At 37.8% G+C, this 25,702-nt stretch overlaps 1 protein-coding gene across 1 annotated transcript in view; it reads right to left on the minus strand.

Annotated features, from left to right (window-relative positions):
- wdsub1 (WD repeat, sterile alpha motif and U-box domain containing 1) overlaps window positions 1-25,702 on the minus strand; it is a 109,995-nt gene that overhangs the window by 49,454 nt on the left and 34,839 nt on the right. Inside the window, exons 5-8 of the mRNA XM_039757459.1 lie at window positions 22,018-22,111; window positions 3,042-3,075; window positions 2,579-2,619; window positions 1,775-1,881 (exon numbers count right to left, since the gene is read on the minus strand). Of these exons, the coding sequence (XP_039613393.1) occupies window positions 1,775-1,881; window positions 2,579-2,619; window positions 3,042-3,075; window positions 22,018-22,111 (276 nt within the window). The remainder of the gene's footprint in view (window positions 1-1,774; window positions 1,882-2,578; window positions 2,620-3,041; window positions 3,076-22,017; window positions 22,112-25,702) is intronic.

Here is a 25,702-nt window from a genome sequence, read left to right on the forward strand (position 1 = left end):
TACACTATAAGGGAGAATTAACAATGTTAAGATAAACATCCTTCCTAAGCTTATTTTTCTATGTATTTCAGAGCATCCTCATATACATTAACAATTCACTCTTTAAGAAATTAGACTCAACTGTTTGGTGGAGCCTACCGGAGCCAGGGATCAGAGAGGCGAATAACCAACAGCAGAGTGAAGAGAAGGCCAGCTGCAGGTAGGGCAACTCCCCTGTTGAGAAGCCCAGATAGGAGAAGCAGGGGAGCCGCCAGGTAAAAAGTCACCGGGCTTGTTGTTTTTTAAATGGCTGCTTCCTACATTATTTTAACCTTATTGTTTTTAAGACTTTTTTCTAATGGATTTTACCCTCCACTTTTCACAACTGTTTTTATGGATTATTTATTTATTGATTTGGCGCACTGCCTCGCAGTTAGAAGACCCAGGTTCGCTTTCCCGGTCCTCCCTGTGTAGAGTTAGCATGTTCTCCCCGTGTCTGCATGGGTTTCCTCTGGGTACTCCAGTTTCCTCCCACAGTCCAAAGACATGCAGGTTAGGTGGGTTGGCGGTTCTAAATTGTCCCTAGTGTGTGCTTGGTGTGTGGGTGTGTGTGTCCTCCGGTGGGTTGGCACCCTGCCCAGGATTGGTTCCTGCCTTGCGCCCATTGTTGGCTGGGATTGGATCCAGCATACCCCCCGTGACCCTGTGCTCGGATTCAACGGGTTGGAAAATGGATGGATGATTTTTGAAGCACCGCACTTTATTTAATTTGAACATTGTTTTTGTTGGTTTTTTTTTTGTTTTTTTTTTTTAATCAGAGCAATTTGCACTATCCCCTTGCTATGTTATGCCTCACTGCCTAGCTCATCAGTAACATTACCGACAGTGTAGGGTTCAAGGGCTCCCAGAGGCAAGATGGGTGCATGGAGTGAACCCGCATTGGCACAGAATTATACTTCAAATTTAACCTCCTATCAACACAATTTTTCCACTATTTCCAAGTCAGAAAAATGACTAATTTTCCTTACCAGCTACTCAATTCTATTCCAGAATAAATATGTATCAGTCTTAAAGACTTAAACAGCATCTCAATAATATATAAAAATGCTTTAAAGTACCTTCCTTTCAAAGACCCCAGGGTATGGTGGAGAAAGGATCTCTTATTATCTCAGAGAAGGAGTGGAAGACAGTCATGCGTAGAATAGACTCTAGCTCCATATGTGTGAAGCATTCAATCAATCAACTCAAAATCTTTAATCAAGCACATTTATCTCTGTTAAAAGTGACCAAAATGTATTGAGGGCAAGATCCAACCTGTGAGCTCCAGACTCCAGAACACATCATTTTTAGAGGTACTTAGAAGTTCTTTTTGACTGTCTGTTTGAAATACATAATTATGGGTTTCACTTATTTGTTTATTGTCATGGAAAGGTGTTTTGTGCCCAGTGCTACCAGTATAGGTGTCCCAGACAACTTGTTTTAAAGAGTAGATGTTCCATTTGTGATCTGCAGGCAATGTTAATATGTTAATCAAGATATTGGTGTAATCTTATTAAAATATAAACTGGTTCTAGATGAAGGATTTTTTTTTTATGAGAGCTAAACTTCAAATGTAACACACCCTTTTGTAAAGAAGTATCTTCTACTTGAATTAAAATGGAAAAATGTCCTTCTATCCTTGTGAAGACTTCTATATAATAATCCCATTTGGCCTGTAAAATGTTTTGCAATGCTGCATGCTATTAATACCACTACATAAAATAAAGATGGAATGATTGAGACTGAGACTACTGACCATCAGAACTATCTCCATTATTAATTTTCCAGATCTTCACTGTCTTATCCATTGATCCAGTAGCAAGTAAAGGCAGGTTCGGAGAAAAAGCACACGTTGTGACATGCCTAAAACGAACAAAGAAGACACACTTTAAATGGAATTAAAGCTTTCAAATTAGCTAATTAATATACAGTAAAAAAACAACAAGTGACTTTTCCTTTAAGTCATTAACACTTTAAAAAAAAGAGGATAGCTAAGGCTGATTGCCTACGCTAGTTAATGAACATCTGGATCTTGAAAAAACAGGCAGATGGGGAAAAAAATGTTGTGCATGGTCAAAGAGAAACAGCATGTAAAGGAGATTAATGCTTATGGTTTGAAAACACAAAGCTAATACACAAAGTAAAACAAAAATCTGCTGCCTTTACATGTTCTAAATTTCTGTTGTGCAAATGGGGTGTCTCATCCATATGCCCAGCTTAAAGCTTTATAGCACAAACACTTTCAATTCTGCCATTGCAATCTGACAGGAATAACTGGTAATTTGTAATGGATAGTTTTCTTTCAATAACTAAACCAACTCAGGAAAAACAATTTTTGATTGAAATCATTTAATATGTTCAGGAGCTAAGCCTGACACAAACACTCACTTAAACAAAGACAGACACACACAAGACAATACAATGGAAATGGTCAGATTGTGTTTATGAAAGTCAAAAATTGGAATGGAGTCAACAGTTTTTGGAACCAAGACTTTGAATATCCTTCAAGAAAAAACAAATGTTAACAGAGATATCACAGTCAATAAAGAAAAAAATGTACCTGTCATGGTGGATTAATGTATGAAGTGTAATTCCTTCAACCTAAAAAGAAAATATTAGCAGACTAAGATATGAAATAACCATATTTTAGAACATACTACTGATAAAATTATTCAGTCCACTGAAAATCTTTTAGAAAGACACAATGCATAGGGGAAAATTTAAACAGAGACTCAAAGAAAATGTCTTTCTCTATTGAAAAGTATGTGTGGATTTGCTGTCAATGTGGTGACAAACTACACGAAAATGTGATCACATGAATATGAACTCCATAAAAAATGTCCAACATGGAGAAGTGCCATGTTATATTTCTTTCTACATATTTCTGTAGAGTATTGTTTAAGATGGAATTAATGAGAGTAAATAAAGTGTTAATTAACACATTATAAACATGACTCCAGTACAACAAAGTATGGCTCCAAACTAACAAATCTAAGAAATAGTGTATAAATAAAAACACTTACCACATCATAAATTACCACTGTTTTATCAACTGAGCTTAAAGGAAAAAAAAAGAATAAAATACATTATTAGTATATTTAATATTACTAAAAGTTCAAACATCATCAAAATAATCTAATAAGTACTCATTTTTTCACATTTATAATTGAAATAATTATTCAGTAGGTTACTGCTCCTGCCTGACAGTTCTAAACACATACAGTTAGGCCCATAAATATTTGGACAGAGACAACTTTTTTCTAATTTTGGTTCTGTACATTACCATAATGAATTTTAAATGAAACAACTCAGAGGCAGTTGAAGTGCAGACTTTCAGCTTTAATTCAGTGGGTTGAACAAAAAGATTACATAAAAATGTGAGGCAACTAAAGCATTTTTTTTAACACAATCCCCTTATTTCAGGGGCTCAAAAGTAATTGGGCAAATTAAATATCTGGAAATAAAATATTCATTTCTAATACTTGGTTGAAAACCCTTTTTTGGCAATGACAGCCTGAAGTCTTGAACTCACGGACATCACCAGATGCTGGGTTTCCTCCTTTTTAATGCTCTGCCAGGCCTTTACTGCAGCGACTTTCAGTTGCTGTTTGTTTGTGGGCTTTTCTGTCTGAAGTTTAGTCTTCAACAAGTGAAATGCCTGCTCAATTGGGTTAAGATCAGGTGACTGACTTGGCCATTCAAGAATTTTCCACTTCTTTGCTTTAATAAACTCCTGGGTTGCTTTGGCTGTATGTTTTGGGTTATTGCCATCTGTATCATGAAATGCCGCTCAATCAATTTGACTGCATTTACCTGGATTTGAGCAGACAGTATGTCACTGAACATCTTAGAATTCATTCGGCTGCTTCTGTCCTGTGTCACATCATCAATAAACACTAGTGTCCCAGTGCCACTGGCAGCCATGCACGCCCAAGCCATCACACTGACTCCACCGTGTTTTACAGATGATGTGCTATGCTTTGGATAATGAGCTGTTCCACGCCTTCTCCATACTTTCTTCTTGCCATCATTCTGGTAGAGGTTGATCTTGGTTTCATCTGTCCAATGAATGTTTTTCCAGAACTGTGCTGGCTTTTTTTAGATGTTCTTTAGCAAAGTCCAATCTAGCCTTTCTATTCTTGAGGCCTATGAGTGGCTTGCACCTTGCAGTGCACCCTCTGTATTTACTGTCATGCAGTCTTCTCTTTATGGTTCACTAGGATATCGATACGCCGACCCCCTAGAGAGTGTTGTTCACTTGGTTGGCTGTGGAGAAGGGGTTTCTCTTCACCATGGAAATGATTCTGCGATCATCCACCACTGTTGTCTTCCGTGGACGTCCAGGTCTTTTTGCGTTGCCGAGTTCACCAGTGCTTGTTTTCTTTCTCAGGATGTACCAAACTGTAGATTTTGCCACTCGTAATATTGTAGCAATTTCTCGGATGGGTTTTTTCTGTTTTCGCAGCTTAAGGATGGCTTCTTTCAGCTGCATGGAGAGCTCCTTTGACCGCATGTTGTCTGTTCACAGCAAAATCTTCCACATGTAAGCACCACACCTCAAATCAACTCCAGGCCTTTTATCTGCTTAATTGATAATGACATAACGACGGACTTGAACACACCTGTCCATAAAATAGCCTTTGAGTCAATTGTCCAATTACTTTTGTGCCCCTGAAATGAAGGGATTGTGTTAAAAAAATGCTTTAGTTGCCTCACATTTTTATGCATTTATTTTGTTCAACCCACTGAATTAAAGCTGAAAGTCTGCACTTCAACTGCATCTGAGTTGTTTCATTTAAAATACACAGTCTCTGTCCAAATATGTATGGACCTAACTGTACATTAGGTATAATTCCCTTCTGACCCACAGTCTCTATGGGGTTAACAGATTTTCTATGTGGGTGCATAAGTTTTCTCTGGATATTCCACATGTTTCGCAGCAATCCAAACACTTTACATTAACTGTAAAATATTAACTTGCTCCAATATTACTGTGCCATTTTTTGTGCGAGTATATTGGACTAGTACACCATCTAGTAGAATGCCATTTACCTTTGTTTTCAGTTTTACGTTTAGTGCTAAAGGAGAAGGCATGAGCTACAGGCAACACTGCAATTGGGAAAAGGGTTTAGAAAAATGATGAAAACAGATGAAAATTAATGGAAATTAACTTTAGATAAGTTTAAGGAAAACAGTAACACTGAAAGGAAACAGCAAGCATTTCTTTACAAGCAACTGATCTTTAAACATATTTTTTACAAGTGACAAAGAACTGCTAACATGCATAGGTGACACACTGTTTCTTCATATGCCTCAAAGAAGTTCTGAAAGAGCATTCCATCTTTTTTGATAAAACTACCTCAAATTCATATTTTGTATTACATCAGTCTCAAAATTGCCAAGTTTAGATATCCAGAGAAGAGATTGAGTTTTGGAAGTTTCAAATGTGACAATAAACGACCCTATAAACTTTATTTACCCCAGCAGTTACCTACATACAGTTCTGGCCACTTCTGCGCATTAGGCAGATGTTAAACACAGAGATGAAATAACTCAGCCTTTCCAATTTGCTTCCTCTAGTCAATTTGTATGAAATTCGCAGCAGTCTGATTCAATTGTCTAAAAACTTCCTCAGAGCATAGTCATGTTTGCCTTATAACTGCTTAGTGTTCCATTAACTGCTGGTTTTCTACTTCAGAGGATCTTACAATGTATTTGTCAGGTAAAACTTTTCTGCATCACGGACATATTATTTGTCATGGTAATAGTGTGACCATCTCACAATGCTTAGTTCAGTTTATGCCTTGACTGCTTTCTGTGTTGGATCTGCATGTTATCTATGTATTCCACTGGTTTCTAAAGAAATGCTGTCAGATTGACTATAAAACCTGTACTGATTAAATGTGAGTAGATTCAACAATAGTTTGCCCATTATTAAGTTCACAAGTTGTTCCTGGTTTCTGCCTACTGCCATTAAGATACAGTGGGTATAGAAAAGAATCACCCCCTTTCAAAATATTCCCATTTTTTTTGCTTTACAGCCTTAAATGAAAACACACACAAACCAATATTTTTTCTAGCTTTACTTACTCAATGCAATCTATAACATCCAAGTGAAAGATATCACAACTACAGTGCAGAAGAATTTTAAAAAATAAAAAACAAGAAATACTGAGGATCACACTCAACCCCCAACAATATCTGTAAACTCAATCAGGTGTAAGTACCCACCATGTCTATTGCTGACCAGGGTTACTGGCTTCCACCTGTAATCAATTGTAATCTGTGTGATTAACGAAGCATAAAAACAGCTGTTCCTGGAGCATTCCCTTGCTTGGTAGTGCAACTGACAGCAAATAACTTTCAAAAGATCTCAGGGACAGAGTTGTGGACAGACATAAGGCAGGAGATGGATACAAAAAAATCTCAAAGGCTTTATCAGTCCCAAGGAGCACAGTAAAGTCCATAATAAAGAAGTGTCAAGTGTTTGGTGCTACTAGGAACCTCCCTGGTAAGAGAGGCTACCAAGAGGCTAATGGCCACTTTGAAGAAGTATGGCAAAGTGGTCATTGTATGCATGTGAAAACAATTTCACAAGCGCTCCACAAATGTGGCTTTTTCAGGAGGGTTGCAAGGAAAAAGCCTCTTCACAAGAAAGGCCACATTAAGGCTTGTTTGAGCTTTGCCAGAATGCACCTTGAAGATTCTGATGCCAAGTGGAAAAATGTCTTATGGTCAGATGAGACCAAAATCGAACTATTTGGCCTCAATACCAAACGATGTTTCTCTGCCACAGGGCCTGGGGCTCTCTTTAGGGTAGAAGGAAAAATGGATGGGGCAAAATAACATCAAATTCTTGAGGAAAACCTGCTACCCTCTGCCAGAAAGTTAAAGATGGGCAGAATGTTCACTTTTCAACAAGACAACGACCCGAAGCACACAGAAAAATTGACCACACAGTGACTGAAGGTGAAAAATGTGAACGTCCCAGTCAGAGCCCAGACCTAAATCCCAATGAAAATCTGTGAAACAATCTGAAGACAGCAGTCCACCAACGCTCACCATCCAATTTGACCAAACTTGAACAGTTCTGTAAAGAAGAGTGGGCAAATACTGCTCAATCTAGTTGTGCAAAGCTGATAGAGAAGTATCCCAACAGACTCAAGGCTGTCATTAAAACAAAAGGTGGTTTAACAAAATATTTACATTGGAGGGTGATCCTTTATTAATCTCAGTATCTCTTGTTTTTGATTTTTTATAATTTTTCTGAACCGTAGCTGTGACTTCTTTCACTTGGATGTTATAGGTTGCATTGAGTAAGTAAAGCTGGGAAGAAATATTTTTTGGGTGTGTTTCCATTTAAGGCTATAATGCAAAAAAATGGGAATATTTCAAAGGGGGTAATTCTTTTCTATACCCACTGTATGTTCTGGCATCCTTCAAGCCGTTACTTAAAAGGTTGTTCCAGAAAAAAAAGGATAACCTTTCTATCAGATGTATTCTTAGAAATATGAAGGAGATGGCTAAACTGAAATAATCATATTCTAACATGGCTTACTTCCAGAATGATTCCTAATAGACACAGTTATTTGGAAAATTTTAGTTTGTATATACACCAAAACATGATGATAAACTATTTTTAATCTCTCAACATTGTATAAAAATAATAATAAACAGTCTAGAATTTTAGGTTACCATTGCAGGTCATCAATTTCAAGGGAAATAAGAAATTAACTGTATCCATGATGTTAACATCATAATTTAATGGATAGAAAGGGAATTCTTGCAGCATTACTGTACATGTCTTGATTAATAATATTTCATGGTGCTTTTAATAGTGTGAGAAATTTTGAAACACTTCATTTTTGCAGTGGATAACAAATTATACACACAAAAAAAAATGTCTGACTTTGAGAGCTGTGACTCAACAACAGGGGTCATCAATTACGGTCACGGAGAGCCACAATGGCTGCAGGTTTTCTTTCCAACCAGTTTCAATTAGGCACAATGCTTAGCAGATAATGAAATTTGGCATTTAATTATATGGCTTTTTATTCTAAAAGAAATAAAAGCAGTAAAAAGTCATATAATTAAATACCAAATTTTATTATCTGCAAAAGAAAGAACCCAACCACAGTGGATGCACAAACCAGTGTGTTTCTTCGTGCCGGTCCCAAGCCCGGATAAATGAGGAGGGTTACATCAGGAAGGGCATCAAGTGTAAAATTTTGCCAAATCAATATGAGGACAATACACATTTCCATGCCGGATCGGTCGAGTCCCAGGTTAACAACAACTGCCACCAGTACTGTTCACCAACAAGATGTCTGGAGGCAGGAGGAGAGGAGGAAAGTAAAGAGAGTGGAACTGAGGGTAGGAACTTTGAATGTTGGCAGTACGACTGGTAAGAGTTAGCAGATATGATAAAGAGAAGGAAGGTTGATATATTGTGCATGCAAGAGACTAAATGGAAGGGGAGTAAGGCCAGGTGGATCGGAGGTGGATTCAAATTGTTCCATCATGGTGGATGAAGTGACGAACAGTGTACCCAAGGGACAGAAAGTAGTGATTGGAGCGGATTTCAAGGGGCATGTTGGTGAAGGGAACAGTGGAGACGAGGAGGTGATGGGTAGGTATGGTGTCAAGGAAAGGAATGAAGAAGGTCAGAGGATAGTGGATTTTGCCAAAAGGATGGATGTGGCTGTGGTGAATACGTATTTTAAGAAGAGGGAGGAACATAGAGTTATGTACAAGAGTGGAAGAAGATACACACAGGTAGATTACATCCTATGCAGAAGAGTTAATCTAAAGGAGATTGAAGACTGCAAAGTGGTGGCAGAGGAAAGTGTAGTTAAGCAGCACAGGATGGTGGTCTGTAGGATGACGTTGGAGATCAAGAACAGGAAGAGAGTGAGGGCAGAGCCAAGGATCAAATGGTGGAAGTTGAAAAAGGAAGACTGCAAGGTTGAGTTTAGGGAGGAGGTGAGACAGGCACTGGGTGGCAGTGAAGAGTTACCAGACAGCTGGGAAACTACAGCGGTGCTTGGCATGACATCTGTAAAGAGGAAGGAGGAAAAGGAAACCTGGTGGTGAAAAGGTGTATGATGAGTTGTATGAGAGATTGGACACTAAGGAGGGAGAAAAGGACCTGTACCAATTGGCTAGACAGAGGGACCGAGCTGGGAAAGATGTGCAGCAGGTTAGGGTGATAAAGGATAAACATGGAAATGTACTCACAAGTAAGGAGTCTGTTGAGCAGATGGAAAGAGTACTTTGAGAGGCTGATGAATGAAGAGAACGATAGAGAGAAAAGGTTGGATGATGTGGGGTTAGTGAATCAGGAAGTGCAACGGATTAGCAAGGAGGAAGTAAGGACAGCTATGAAGAGGATGAAAAATAGAAAGGTCGTTGGTCCAGAGGGATGGCAGGGATGGAGTTTTTTAACCAGATTGCTTAATGGAATCTTGGAAAGTGAGAGGATGCCTGAGGAGTGGAGAAGAAGTGTACTGGTGCTGATATTTAAGAATAAGGGGGATGTGCAGGACTGCAGTAACTACAGGGGAATACAATTGATAAGCCACAGCATGAAGTTATGGGAAAGAGTAGTGGTTGCTAGGTTAAAAAGTGAGATGATGATTAGTGAGCAGACAGTATGGTTTCATGCCAAGATAGAGCACCACAGAGGCAATGTTTGCTCTGAGGATGTTGATAGAGAAGTTTAAAGAAGGCCAGAAGGAGTTGCATTGCGTTTTTGTGGACCTGGAGAAAGCATATGGCAGGATGCCTCGAGAGGAGCTGTGGTATTATATGAGGAAGTCAGGAGTGGCAGAGAAGTATGTAAGAGTTGTACAGGATATGTACGAGGGAAGTGTGACAGTGGTGAGGTCTGCGGTAGGAGTGTGGGATGCATTCAACGTGGAGGTGAAATTACATCAGAGATCAGCTCCGAGCCCTTTCTTATTTGTAATGGTGATGGACAGGCTGACATACGAGATTAGACAGGAGTCCCTGTGGACTGCAATGTTTGCTGACGACATTGTGATCTATAGCGATAGTGGGGAGCAGTTTGAGGAGACCCTGGAGAGGCGGAGATATGCTCTAGAGAGCAGAGGAATGAAGGTCAGTAGGAACAAGACAGAATACATGTGTGTAAATGAGAGGGAGGTCAGTGGAATTGTGAGGATGCAGGAGTAGAGTTGGCGAAGGTGGATGAGTTTAAATACTTGGGATCAACAGTACAGAGTAATAGGGATTGTGGAAGAGATGTGAAAAAGAGAGTGCAGGCAGGGTGGAATGGGTGGAGAAGAGTGTCAGGAGTAATTTGTGACACACAGGTATCAGCAAGAGTGAAAGGGAAGGTCTACAGGACAGTAGTGAGACCAGCTATGTTATATGGGTTGGAGACGGTGGCACTGACCAGAAAGCAGGAGACAGAGCTGGCGGTAGCAGAGTTAAAGATGCTAAGATTTGCACTGGGTGCGACGAGGATAGATAGGATTAGAAATGAGTACATTAGAGGGTCAGCTCAAGTGGGATGGTTGGGAGACAAAGTCAGAGAGGCGAGATTGCGTTGGTTTGGACATGTGCAGAGGAGAGATGCTGGGTATATTGGGAGAAGGATGCTAAGTATAGAGCTCCCTGGGAAGAGGAAATTTTGGAAGGCCTAAGCGAAGGTTTATGGATATGGTGAGAGAGGACATGCAGGTGATGGGTGTAACAGAACAAGATGCAGAGGACAGAAAGATATGGAAGACGATGATCCGCTGTGGCAACCCCTAACAGGAGCAGCTGAAAGAAGAAGAAGATTCTTCCAAAAGCAATCTTTATCACATTGTAGATTTTTATTTTCTGTGAGCATTTCCCATATGTTTTGTGGTCCAGAACAACTTTGTACCTGATCCTTCCCTTCTCTCTTATTTATTTCAAAACAATTTATTAACACAGATACTTCATGATGCATATACACAAGTTTAAATGTAAGCATGTTAGCTGGAGAGCTGGTGGTTGCATCTTATTATGAACTGATGACTGGTTAAGAAAACAGGCAACAATTAAAAACTAAATGCATCTCTTTAAAACTAAAATGGTCAAATAAGATTTCTGATTCATAACAAGCAAGTTAACTAAAACTAAGTCCATTAAAAAACACTTCTTTAGTAGTAAATAAATGGGTTCTAATTAAGAAATTTGTTAAAGCGAAAAACCTGCAGCCATTCAGAAAGGAACTGAGGACCCCTGCTCTATGCTATATTCAATACATCTCTGCATAACGTAAGCATCTGTAAATAATGTCAGTAAGGTACACATAAATAACTAGGAGGGGGATTAAAAGATTTCTTATGCATATATAGTTTGTGGGGTATTCTAAAAAAATCGAGCTAAACATGTAAGCCTTGCTTAATTCGACAAGCTGGGCTTATTCCAGCCTTTTCTGGTTACACCAAAGAGGATTAGAGTAAGTCACACTTGGTAGCCAAGGCAAACAAAGAACAATCTTTTAGCATTGATGAAATTTAGTGTTATGACTTCCAAACTCATAAAACTCCTCATATACATATTCTTTTTTTGAAGCATATCAAATGTTCCTGCATTCTTAGCCACAGTATTATTTGCATTAATCTTATGTGTTCACTACAAATGGTAAAAAAAAAATGGTAAAAGCTATTTTATCCACTGAAAATGCCAAGAATTAATACTACATTACAGTGAAATTATTGTTTTATTCACTCCTTCACTTTTTGTCAATGACAGTAAAAGAAATATATAAATTAATAATAAGGATATCTTTTAAAAGTATGTTCCATTATCCAAAGGTGTTAACTGCTGAAAGTACCAATTATAAGTCAGTAAATTTCTAATAATAAGTAACACTGATATGTTCACAGTAATGTAATGTACAAGAAAATGCCAACCATTTTAGACCAACCATTGTGTACTTCTTTTCTTGAAAAACTTTTAAGTGTGAAATCACACACTACTTAGTTCAAGTAGTTTTCAAATGTAAATGAAAAAGAATGTAAACAAAATTCACATATTCACTCAATTGTGCTCAGCTTATGCTCAAAGTAAAAAAAAAAAAAAGGCAGGTACAAGAAATTCCCATTAGTGTAACACTTGCTTTGTTCTGGGCCTGTAAAGTCTTGCATTTTGCATACTCTAAAGAATGGCACTGCTTCAGATGGTACAAAAGTTTAGTGGTAGCATGATTTCGACTCAGTCTGCAGCGCGCTAATCTGTTTCTTGTCGGACTTTAAATAGCCAAAGTATCTCCACGCTACCGAATTCATCTGATCCTTCTTTTCAACAATGTCATCATCTTTTGAGTCTTGGGCTGTGTCTGTTGGGTTGTCTTCTTCAGTAACGCTGATTTTTTTTTGAGTCTTCGTTAACATTTTCTGAAAGCAGTGCCCCAGCCCAAACATTAGTACGCATGCTGCTGCTGCCAGCTGCTACGCTCGGTGCTGTGTCCATCAACCTAACCTGATGTGGCTGTAACTCTGTTCCAGCCACATGACTGGTTGGGCGTGGCACTATTATTATCACTGGCTTTTCTTGTCGTCTAGCAAAACATTGATGGAATGAGTTCAATCAATTTTCTATCAACAATGTATTATATTTTTATTTAGGAAAAATTATTTTATGGTAATTATCTTTATTGTTTAATCACCCAGCCCTAGTTGTGTGGCATGAGAAACTAGCAGACTGGGGTGAAGGTCCCCATTTTAAAAATGGAGCAAGAGGGTGTGTTCCAACTGCCAAGGAAATTCACTCCTCACTCTGCTTGGGAAGCCTATGATGGGGAGCTGTAAAGAAGAGGCACCTAGTAGTTGAACACTGGATTCCCAAGGAGAAATGTGAAATCCGTCCTGGTCATGGAACTGTGGAGAATTCTTTGTTCTTCTACAAATATTTCAGGAGCCATGGGTGTCAATCCAATATGACTGTGCACCCTATGGTGTCTTGTTTAATGTGCTATATGTAATTCTTAAACCTGCTGTGTGCTATCTGGTCCCTGCATTTGTAAAGTGAGTGTTCTGTTCACATACTACCCTACGTATATAAGGTCAAGTACCTCAAGGTATTTATCATGAGTGACAGCAGAGGTGATCCTGAGATTGGCCAATGGATCGGTGCAAGGTCAGCTATTTTATGAACATTTTACCACACCCTTGACAGTGTCCATTTGCCACTCAGGTTGCAACCCTATAGTCACCTATGGGTCATGAACTCTGGGTGAAGGCTGAAACAGTGGAGTTAAGAATACAAAGGGCAAAATTGCTAAGCTCAACATTAATGACAGATTGATAAAAATAGGAATACAAAAGGACCTCAGAGTAGATCCACTACTTCTCCTGATTGAGAGGATCTAGTTCAGGTAGTTTGGACATGTATTTAGAATGTCCCTTGGGTGTCTTCCATGAATGGTGTACAAGGCATTCCAAAGACTCAGAACACACAGTAGCAGACTCAGTACACCCGAAGTTTATGTGCTGGCTATCATAATAGCAGCAGCATATTTCAAAAAATAGTTGAAGAATGTTGCAGGCAACAGCTAAGCCTATTTGGCCTACCTCAGTGTGTTGCCACCCACCACTGTTACCAGGAAAAGCAGAATTAAAACAATTATTACAAAGGCATTTTGTGTTAGACTTTTAGTATTTTTACTGCTAGCCCACTTCAGCCTGGACAGATCAACAGTTCTAAAAACTGTAACGTGATTAAGTTTCCATGTCTTAAACTCATAAATATGACTTATACATTTTTAATAAATGTTTTACTTTATTACTCCTATTTGCTGTATGTGTACATGCAACCTATTACAACATATTAAATATTGTAAGAATTGCATTAATGTGTTGTAGCTGATCGGTGTATATTTAAATTATTTCACAATAGGAATACAATACACATAGCATACATTTGATTTTAATGTCTACAGTTCCTGAATTTTTTTTTTTCTTTTCAAATGATACTGAGCTGCATAGAAATAACAAGATTAGGATTATCCATTTTCTTTTATTATTACGTTCATTGCTTTACTCCACTGAAAAAATTCAATCTAGTCTTGAAAAACAATGCAGTGAGTTTGCCTTTCCCACATCAGTTAAGCCTTTACCCACTTGAGCTATACTAACATTCCACTAATACATACAGCATCCTGAAAAAACACACATCTGCATGTAAAAAGTTGAGGTCCTCTTATAAAAATATTTTATTGCTTAAGTAGATATTTAAACACAAGGTTACAGCATGGAATTTGCACATTCATTTCTGGTCCCTGTCACGTGCCTCTTTATTGGCAAAGCAGATTCCAGTGCTTCACTAATCATTACACTGTATTGCATAAACAAGTCAGAAAGTGGGTGGATGAATGAATGTTTAAAGCTATGCAATAACAGGTTACTAATGCATGCTGTGAAATGTTCACCACTTGTAGAATAATATAGCATATAATAATGGAGGATTTTCATTTATGAAGATATAAAATGTAGGCATTTTTCATTTAAGCCATTGCTGAGAGTAACCTAAAGATGATATTATTATACAGTATGTTCATACAAATATTAAAGAGTTATGAAAATTATTTCAGCATTTGCTTTAACCAAAGTAATAAGCCATTTTGATACCAGGCATTAATACTGAATTTTACTCAATATTGTTACTGCCACAAGAATGCCAAGAAACTGTATTGCTTTTCTAAGATAAAGAATTCATTTACTTTTAAAATATGATGCAGTTAGTTTATACTGCATGATTCTCTCATTTAAAGAGACCGTGTGTTTCTACTGTCTTGCAGTTCCAATACAGGGCTGGTTGTGCTTGAATCTACTAGTGCAGCTCCAAGTGACCATATAAAAGTCAAAGAAGGTATATGAAATGGATGGATTGGAGGGGTAACACAAAAAGTATCCTGACAATTGCATTTGATTTCCTAATTTATCCAAAGGTAATTACAAACTACAGCTTTACTGCTTATTCACATTTATAGCATGTAAGAGATGAAGAAATAACCCGCCTTTTGCTTTATGGTCTAGCTCCATTACCACAAAATCTCAATACCAACATGGCTTTCTCAGGTTATGAAAAAATGCAACAGAATGCAAAACGCAGTGTTTCAGCAATCAGTACATAAATTATCCTTTCTGTACAAAATCATAGTATTTAATTTTAAATATTCATTTCCTGAACCTATATATGCAACTCAGAGTTACAAAGAGCTACAGCCTACTCCAACAACTCTCCTAATCTGAACATTGTCCTAGTTGATCACAGGTAACACAAACATCTGCACTCATTCCAGTCCCATTTAGAGCAGAAAATCAAACTAACTTGCATGACTTTGAGACATGTAAGGGAAATTTAAGCAGCTAGAGAAAAAGCCCATGAACACGTAGTCAGGACATCCAAAGACCACACAGATAATTACAGGGTAGAATTTGAAGAAAGTCTCCTAAAGCTACAAGGCACCAGTGTTAAGCACGGTGTAACCATGCCATCTGTAAATCACATTACTTCTAACCGTGACATATTCAGTTTTATCAGAATGTTATACACTCACCTAAAGGATTATTAGGACCACCATACTAATACGGTGTTTGACCCCTTTCGCCTTCAGGACTGCCTTAATTCTACGTGGCATTGATTCAACAAGGTGCTGAAAGCATTCTTTAGAAATGTTGGCCCATATTGATAGGATAGCATCTTGCAGTTGATGGAGATTTGTGGGATGCACATCCAGGGCACGAAGCTCCCGTTCCACCACATCCCAAAGATGCTCTATTGGGTTGAGATCTGGTGACTGTGGGGGCCATTTTAGTACAGTGAACTCATTGTCATGTTCAAGAAACCAATTTGAAATGATTCGAGCTTTGTGACATGGTGCATTATCCTGCTGGAAGTAGCCATCACAGGATGGGTACATGGTGGTCATGAAGGGATGGACATGGTCAGAAACAATGCTCAGGTAGCCCGTGGCATTTAAACGATGCCCAATTGGCACTAAGGGGCCTAAAGTGTGCCAAGAAAACATCCCCCACACCATTACACCACCACCACCAGCCTGCACAGTGGTAACAAGGCATGATGGATCCATGTTCTCATTCTGTTTACGCCAAATTCTGACTCCACCATTTGAATGTCTCAACAGAAATCGAGACTCATCACACCAGGCAACATTTTTCCAGTCTTCAACTGTCCAATTTTGGTGAGCTCGTGCAAATTGTAGCCTCTTTTTCCTATTTGTAGTGGAGATGAGTGGTACCCGGTGGGGTCTTCTGCTGTTGTAGCCCATCCGCCTCAAGGTTGTGCGTGTTGTGGCTTCACAAATGCTAACGAGTGGTTATTTCAGTCAAAGTTGCTCTTCTATCAGCTTGAATCAGTCGGCCCATTCTCCTCTGACCTCTAGCATCAACAAGGCATTTTCGCCCACAGGACTGCCGCATACTGGATATTTTTCCCTTTTCACGCCATTCTTTGTAAACCCTAGAAATGGTTGTGCGTGAAAATCCCAGTAACTGAGCAGACTGTGAAATACTCAGACCGGCCCGTCTGGCACCAACAACCATGCCACGCTCAAAATTGCTTAAATCACCTTTCTTTCCCATTCTGACATTCAGTTTGGAGTTCAGGAGATTGTCTTGACCAGGACCACACCCCTAAATGCATTGAAGCAACTGCCATGTGATTGGGTGATTAGATAATTGCATTAATGAGAAATTGAACAGGTGTTCCTAATAATCCTTTAGGTGAGTGTAATTCCAAGCCAGATCCTGAACATAATTTTACTATATACTGTATGCATTACTGGCCCTGTATTTTTTTTTTTTTGAGGAAAGAGACTATTACAACTATAGTGCTCTTGTGTTTCTGAAAAGAAATGACAAATCTGTTTGTCTCTGTTATCAACTCATATCTACTGATCAACCTCTTTGACTTGGCATATTCTGCACTGACAACCAACACGTACTGAGCTGTACTACAATGTTATATACAGTAAGTACTTTATTGGAATAAACAATTTAACCATAGGCCAGTGATCCTGGCAACCTGTTGAGTCCAATGCCTTTGCCAAGAAACCACACTACCTGATAGACAAGGAAGTGACCAGGACTAACATTTAGAGGAGACTGCACTCTGCTGTTGATTAAAGACTTACCTGGTAACACTTTAGTTTAGGTACTGCATAAGGCAACTACAGTATATTCATTTACTCTTATGTAACAAGACCTTAGCCAAGGCATCTTTTATTATTCATGACACTTATAAAACATCTGTAGATAGGTTATTAACCTCTGTGCAGTATGGCATATTAACATTATGGTAAAAATTTAATGTTAATATGAAGGATTCACAGATTATATACCAAATACATAATATCAAAATAAATGTGTCTCAATTAAGCCACCCCTGACCACTGCAAAGTAAAATTTTGTTAGAAGATCACATTTTAGAGATGAACACTTCACTGACACGTGGGAGTGTTATGAAGACCCAAAGAAATGTTTGTTAAGGTGTTGTTACATAATAGTAAATTAGTAATAGATGCATTTTTGCAACTTACATCTTTGAAGAAGCACACACAACTTAAAGTTAGATGTTAATTAAAAAAAAAAATAATTGGATGTAAGTTATTCATCCTAAGACATTTCCCCTTTATAATCTGTAAAACTTGTGGCTGAAATGGTGATATATGTCAAATAATATAAATTCACCACCGTAATCAGGTTAAGGTTTCACTATACTATAACTTAAAGAATTTCATTGCAGGGTCATGAGATGTCAGAGCCTATCCCAGCTCGGTTGCAAGGCACAAACCAGCCTCAGACAGCCAGTTCACAGCAGGGCACATACAAGTATTCACTTAGTCATACTAGGGCAGTTTACGGTTTACTATTAATCTTTCAAGCATGTGTTTGGTATGTGAAAGGAAGCCTTGGATTGGATCTCGACTCTCCAGAAATGTTAGGAAGAAACTCTGCATACTGTGCGACAATGCTGATGTTAACAGACCTTCAATTCAATTATGTTCACAGAAAATTTTAATTGCATTTTGTTTTTTATTATGATGAAAATAATTTAGGACCATAACTGTTAATTTAAAGAATATGCAAGCTATAAATGCAAGGCCTTTATGGATGAAGAAAATGCAGTGTTAGAAAATATTTATAAATGAAATTTGCAATTTTTACTTTTGAAATGAGTGCAAGCAACTTGAATCTAATTAAATGCTATAAATGCAACTTGGAGTGAACTATAAACAAATAACTATAACTATAAACAAATAAGCAAGTGTCCATGATTTTTTGTTAAGGTGTAAACCACACCTCAGGAACTTAAATACAGAGAATGACAATAACATACACTATGGTTCTTAGAAAGCCACATTGGTGGCAATAGTCTGTAGAAAGTAATTTCTTAATGATTAGCTAATTCATGCCTGTACATAATTTCTCTGCCTAATTATGCTCCTTGTTTCTGCATTTTTAGGCATTTAAGTATACCCAGCACTGTAAAATTTTAATTTCTAAAATAAATTACTGCAGTTTTATATTTTTTGCAGTTTTAAATCAAAACTCTATTCAGTAACAGACTAATCACATATTTCTATGTAAAATAAAAAAAAAATTCTGATTTACAAATGGCACAGGTGTGTATTATAGTGTATACTATTTGCAAGCAGCAAACATAATTGACATTCTCACCTGTGGAGTATAGTCAGAAGTCAACATAAAATAATTATCTCTAAAAAGATGCAAACAAGCAATCAGCCTCAAAATGAAGAGACTGAATACACCCCTATTTTCTGAAGTAATGGAAAACAACATATTTCGTGTTAACACTTCCTAGAGAGAATCCATAATTCACACCTGGCTGGCATTTGAAATGTAATAATACTGGTCTAATTAAGAAAAGAATGCATTTGCTAACACTTAGAAATGTTTTAAGAAAACCTAGCCAAGACAAAAAATACCCTACCCTGATAATCCTAAAATGACGTAAAAATTACTAACTAGTCAGTGTGATGTAAATCCTCAATAATGTGCATTAACAACACTAGAATTACCAAAGCCTACGAAAAGAGGAGAGTGCACTCTGCTGTTGATTAAACACTTACCTGGTAACACTTTAGTTTAGGTACTGCATAAGGCAACTACAGTATACTCATTTACTCTTATGTAACAAGACCTTAGCCAAGGCATCTTTTATTCTTCATGACACTTATAAAAACATCTATAGATAGTTTATTAATCTCTGTGCAGCATGGCATATTAACATTATGGTAAAAAATTCATGTCAATATGAAGGATTCACAGATTATATACCAAATATGTAATATCAAAATAAATGTGTCTCAATTAAGCCACCCCAGACCACTCCAAAGTAAAGTTTTGTTAGAAGGTCACATTTTAGAGATGAACACTTTACTGACGTGTGGGAGTGTTATGAAGACCCAAAGAAATGTTTGTTAAGGTGTTGTTACATAATAGTAAATTAGTAATAGATGCATTTTTGTCACTTACATCTTTGAAGATGTGTAATAGAAACCACAGTATAGAGAGAAGTGTGTGCATTGCAACAGGTACACATGTCGTAAATGTAGGAAGGATGGTCCTTGTGTGTCTGTGAACTGTTAACATTTGAATTTGATGATTGCATATAGCGCTGAACTGACCTCTCTGTACTATTCTTTCCTCTGCATGTACTGGAGTACAAAAGAAACAGCACAGTTCACCAAAATGTAGAGGCTGCATAGACAAGATCAGAAAAAATTACAACCGCAAGATGTTATGTGAATGGATATGAATGATGTTGCATCCGTGCCACAATGTTATTCCAAATATCATATATACCTATGTCTGTTTTTTTTTTTGTCAGTGCGGCTTTGCCACCATGGACCATAAGGTGCATACTAATTCAGCGTGAGCAGGAACACTCAATAAAACTGAAAAAAAAAAAAAATCAAGTGATGGTGAGATACAAAGAAGACAGATTCACCAGCATTTGTGTGTCAGCTTTTATCCATCCAGATCAGAGAATGTCCAGTTCCATTGCCTCAAAACACCACTCAAATCTACAGTTATTCCCAGTTTCAGATAAAAAGTAACAGCGTCAGATTCCTAGAGTAGTAGGTATCCTGACTGAGAGAATAAAAATGAAGAAAAAAAAAAAATGCTAACTTTTACAAGAACTGTACTATAAATGTACATCGGCTATTACAAATGCAAACCTAATGTATGTGTTTACTGTATATTAACAATAAGAGCAGCTCACTACTGAAAATGGTAAATATAGGAAGCAGTGAGGATCAAAACCAGGAACTCTTGATTACAAGTCAGCAAATCTTACCGCTATGCCACAAAACTGTTGTATCGTCCTTGAACCTTTTATGAAACTGTTTATTTGATCTTTGGACTTCAGGCTTCACACATTATATAGTTTATGCCTATATTCTGTCATTTATTACTACAATATGAAAAATGTTCTGTTTTAACAATGTGTTTACACAGATTATTGTAGAAACAGAACACACATGAAATGCATGTGTCCCAAATAACGATCTATTATTTCCAGTCTAAAACTCCAGCATTCCACTCCCAGATAATCAAGGCATGAGCTGGGAAAACTTTGTGCATGTTCTGCGGTGGTGGGGGGATGGAATAGCAGGCCACTTGCTGCTTGTCTTTATTGGCACATTTACAGGAAAAAAAAATGCTGATGGAGAAGTGCGAACAAATTTAAGGTGGGCCAGATTTACGAGTTTTTTCATAGGCTTTGGTAATTCTAGTGTTAAGAGAGAATGTGCACTATAGTTGGCATGAAATTTAATAATAACTGTACTAGTATTACTTGTATAGAAGAAAGGTGATGTACTCAAAGGAATCACCAACTGATTCAGAAATCCAATGGCGTAACAACTATGCTCAGAGAAAGAATGATAGAAGAAGATGAGGACTGGGAGAAATGTCTGTACATTTTATAGACTACTTATCCAGTTTAGGATCATGGGGAGCAACATAGATGGACCACCAGTCTGATGCAGGATATACTCTCTCATACACACATACCCATACTGAGTCTGACACATCTATAATGACCAGTTCAGAGTTGCCAATTATCCTAACTTGTATGTCACTAGAAAGGAGAACTGAAATTAAACACAAATTCACACAGAGAGTGCCCAAACATCACATAACCAGTGTCAGTGCCAGTGCCACCATTTGAAAAGAAACTCAGCATAAAATATAGCTAAATACTGTCAATTTCACAGTTCAAATTAATTAAACTTCAAGAAGGCTGAACAATTTAATGTACAGGTTGACATTCAAAAACATGGCCATGGATAATCCGGTTCCTTCAGATTGCCGGCATGTATTTCGGAGCACATTTTCAAATTTACCACGTTGGCATGCCACTGTTTTCTGGAGGCCACATTTATGTTTTGATGGTGCTGTAGTCGATAATCAGTTGTTGGGTCTTCCTTGCACCTGCTAACAGGCATTCCTGTTCATTCCTTCTCACTGTAGCATTTATTTGCTGCTGTATAGCTCCATTATGGATTCAGCAAAGAAAAGAGGTGGCGTAAAACGTAACCATTGTGCATTGTTGATCGCAGGGAAAGTGGAAGTGCTAAAAAAACTTGATAGTGGTGTGTCTATGTGAACCATTTCTGAAACATACGACATTGGCTCTTCAACAGTGTATGATATTAAAAAACAGAAAGAAAAACTGTTAAAGTTATTTTCTGACAGTGGATCAATAAAGTGTTTAATTTTCTTTCTTTAAAGAACTGTACAGGTAGTCATTTCTGTTAAATAAATACAGCACATATAACCATCCAAAATCCGGATTTTTGAATGTCAACCTGTATAACAACTGAAATATTAATGTAGCTGAAACTCTTCATTGAAGACTTTTTATTAACAGTGTCCAATAATGCTGCTTTATGGATTATTAAGAAACAGATTACATATTAAGTTTACATTCAGTGCTAATATTTACCCAGACACAAGCCACTTTCCATCAGATGAAAAGGCACAGGACAACACAGGGGCACTTTGGTTATTCAGGGTGCGACGAAGCTGAAATTTGCAACCTAGGAAAAGATCCGCAAAGAAAAAAATGTGTAAATAACATTTCTGCCACTGCTTTATAACAACCAGACATGTTACATTTTAATGATGCTGAATGCCAGACTAGAGTTAGATTGTTGCACATAGGTGACTGGGGATCATCTTCCTGGCTCTACTAAGGTAAACAATACCATTCTGGGATGATAGGGGATGCTGTTGTTAACTGTCTGTTTTGTTTTACCCACCGATGTGAAAAGACATACATTGAAAGTACAGTACCAACCCCCACTCATGGTGGCCCTTCCTGTTGAGGCCCCATAAAAAGTGGACGGCCACAGATGTTGACGTCACATTTGGAACCGAATCTCACAAAAGAACAGTGATCCTGCATGATTTACCTTAATTAACTTTATTTTTCACACTTAATTGCCCATAAATGGACAGTTACTATTTTTTTAATTCACTTTATTAATTTTATTAATTAAATCACACTGAATGAAGTGCAAAACAATCAAGGATTTAATCAATATCTAAAATCAGCAATATTAATATTAACACCCTTCTAACAAATGGACAGTAAGTAAACAATTATTAAATAATTAGTTAACAACTGTGGTGAACTAGTAAAAAGGAATATTGTCTTGAAAATAGGTTTATAAATCTCCATGGCTCTGAAAGGTTATGAATCTTGATAAAATGTGAAATTATCAAAGCAGCTTTAGATATGGATGCTGCAGTTGTTACTGAACTATGTGTATCCAAAGTAAAGTTTAATACACAGTTGAAATTTATTGCCATTACAGTAATCCCTCCTCGATCGCGGGAGTTGCGTTCCAGACCCCCCCGCGATAGGTGAAAATCCGCGAAGCAGAAACCATATGTTTGTATGTTTATTTTTATATATTTTAAGCCCTTAGTAACTCTCCCACACGGTTTATAAATATTCTCTGCACAGTTATACAGTAAACCCTCGTTTACAGCAGTTAATCCACTCCAGACAGATAAATGAATTTCCACAAAGTAGTATTCTTTATTTATAAGTCTAATATTTTTGCAGTTAGAGCTGGGAAAACCTGTTTACGACCTTCTAAATACGTTTTTTAACATTATTAGAGCCTTCTAGACATGAAATAACACCCTTTTGTCAAGAGTTTAAACTGTGTTCCATGACAAGATAGAGATGGCAGTTCTTTCTCACAATTAAAAGAATCCAAACATATCTTCCTCTTCAAAGGAGTGCCGTCAGCAGCAGGGAATGTCAGCGAGAGAGAGAAATGTAAACAATCAAAAATTAATTAGTCTATTGGGCTTTTAAGTATACGAAGCACCCGCGATAAAGCAGCCGCAATGAAAGGATCAATGTGAAGGTAGTCTTTCAGCATTTTTTTACCAGAGCGTCCGTATCTTCTAAGCAAACAGCCTCTCTGCTCACACCCCCTCCGTCAGCAGCAGAGAATGTCAGAGTGATAGAGACAGAGAAAAGCAAACAATTAAAAATCAATACGAGCTGTTAGAGCTTTGAAGTGTGCGAAGCACCACGCAGGAAGCATATCGTATATCATTGAGGAGTTTTATTTAATACGTGCTCTGATTGGGTAGCTTCTCAGCCATCTGCCAATAGCGTCCCTTGTATGAAATCAACTGGGAAAACAAACTGAGGAAGCATGTACCATAAATTAAAAGACCCATTGCCTGCAGAAATCCGCGAACCAGCGAAAAATCTGTGATATATATTTAGATATGCTTACATTTAAAATCCGCGATGGAGTGAAGCCGCGAAAGTCAAAGCGCGATATAGCGAGGGATCACTGTAATAAACTTATGACAGCTCATATGGGGAATTTAGAAAGTAAATTTGCATACATTTAGTAAGGAAGCATTATAATATTTCATTCAGTTAAATATATATGAATGATAGTTGAGCAAAATAGCAAATAAAAATTTTCACATCAGTCAATACAGTAATCCCTCCTCGATCGCGGGGGTTGCATTCCAGACCCCCCCGCAATTGGTGAAAATCCGCGAAGTAGAAACCATGTTTGTATGGTTATTTTTATATATTTTAAGCCCTTATAAACTCTCCCACACTGTTTATAAATATTCCCCGCAGAGTTATACAGCATAATCCCTTTGTATTCTCTTAGATATTAGGTAAGATTCATTGAAATTATGTATATAAACACACTGTTTATATACAGTAAAACCTAAATATTATTTTAAAGATATTGAGTGTCTCTGATATCACATATGTTACAGCCATTACGATAGACAGGCCACCAGCAATAAATACGTACAACGCAAGAAAAATAGTATACAGTAAATGTGTGTACAGTGACACTAAACGTATATACATGTACTAAGTACTGTAAGTAGAAAATTAATTATGGCTATTCACCAACAATGACACGATGACTTGTCCGATAACAATGAGTTTAATTTTACTGCACAACAAAGGAGAGCGTTACAGCCCTTAAAGGAGCCTCTTCAGGCGATTGTGTAGCACTGCCGTTGTTCTTCTTCTGGCAGTCTTCAATCCAAATCCCTAAAGCAGATTCCATCCAGACTACTGCCTTATTACATCCACTTACAACTCGTTTTGCACCCTGGTTAAAAGGACACTGCGGCCATAGATCTTATATTCCTTTCCTACTTTGTAAATAAAAAGAATCGTAGCCTTCAACAAATCCAAAACGTTTACCTTTTCGGCAATCGTTAACATCTTCCGTTTGCGCTTGGGCACGGCCCCTGAAGCAGTAGCAGTTTTGGAGCCATAATGAAGGGCTTGACTATGCACAAAGATAAACACAAAAAAGCACAACTCTTTACACAGAGAAACACGTTGATGCTGAATGAGCGAGACGAGACTTCCTGGTTAACACTGCATTTAGCAGGCAGGAACTTAATTGCGTGCTCTGATTGGTTAGCTTCTCAGTCAGGAGAACTTAACTGTGTTCTCTGATTGGTTAGCTTCTCAGTCATCCGCCAATAGCGTCCCTTGTATGAAATCAACTGGGCAAACCAACTGAGGAAGCATGTACATGAAGTAAAAAAGACACATTGTCCAGAACCATAAAGCAGCGAAAAATCTGCGTTATATATTTAGTTATGCTTTCATATAAAATCCGCGATAGAGTGAAGCCGCGAAAGTCGGAGCGCGATATAGCGAGGGATTACTGTATAGACATTTATCACAATATAACCCAAGGAATTTTTTTATTCACTACAGGGCTCTTCCAATAGGATTGCCTAATGATGAGTTCAATTTAATGTGCATTACAGAGACAAGGCTGCATAAGCATATTCCCAAATTGCCAGCTTGCAGTATATACAGGCGGATAGAGTACAGGCTGAAAGTGGAAAGCACATAGACGGTGGGCAAGCAGCCCAGACATTGAGCTGTTAGCAGTGGGATTGCGTCCATACTACATGCCCAGGAAGCTCTCACATCTAATTGCCATTGTTGTTTAACAAGACACTGCAAGACTCTATATGGAACAACTGGATTTTTTCATCGTTATTTCCAGAGGTTTCAAACATGTTTCCCTAAACAGCTTAATACCGCCATCCAGTTTGTGAATTGTCCCACCAGAGAGAATAAAACAGTGCATTTAATG

Source organism: Polypterus senegalus, chromosome 6 (genome assembly GCF_016835505.1).
Source record: "Polypterus senegalus isolate Bchr_013 chromosome 6, ASM1683550v1, whole genome shotgun sequence".
In the NCBI taxonomy this organism is placed as follows: domain Eukaryota; kingdom Metazoa; phylum Chordata; class Cladistia; order Polypteriformes; family Polypteridae; genus Polypterus; species Polypterus senegalus.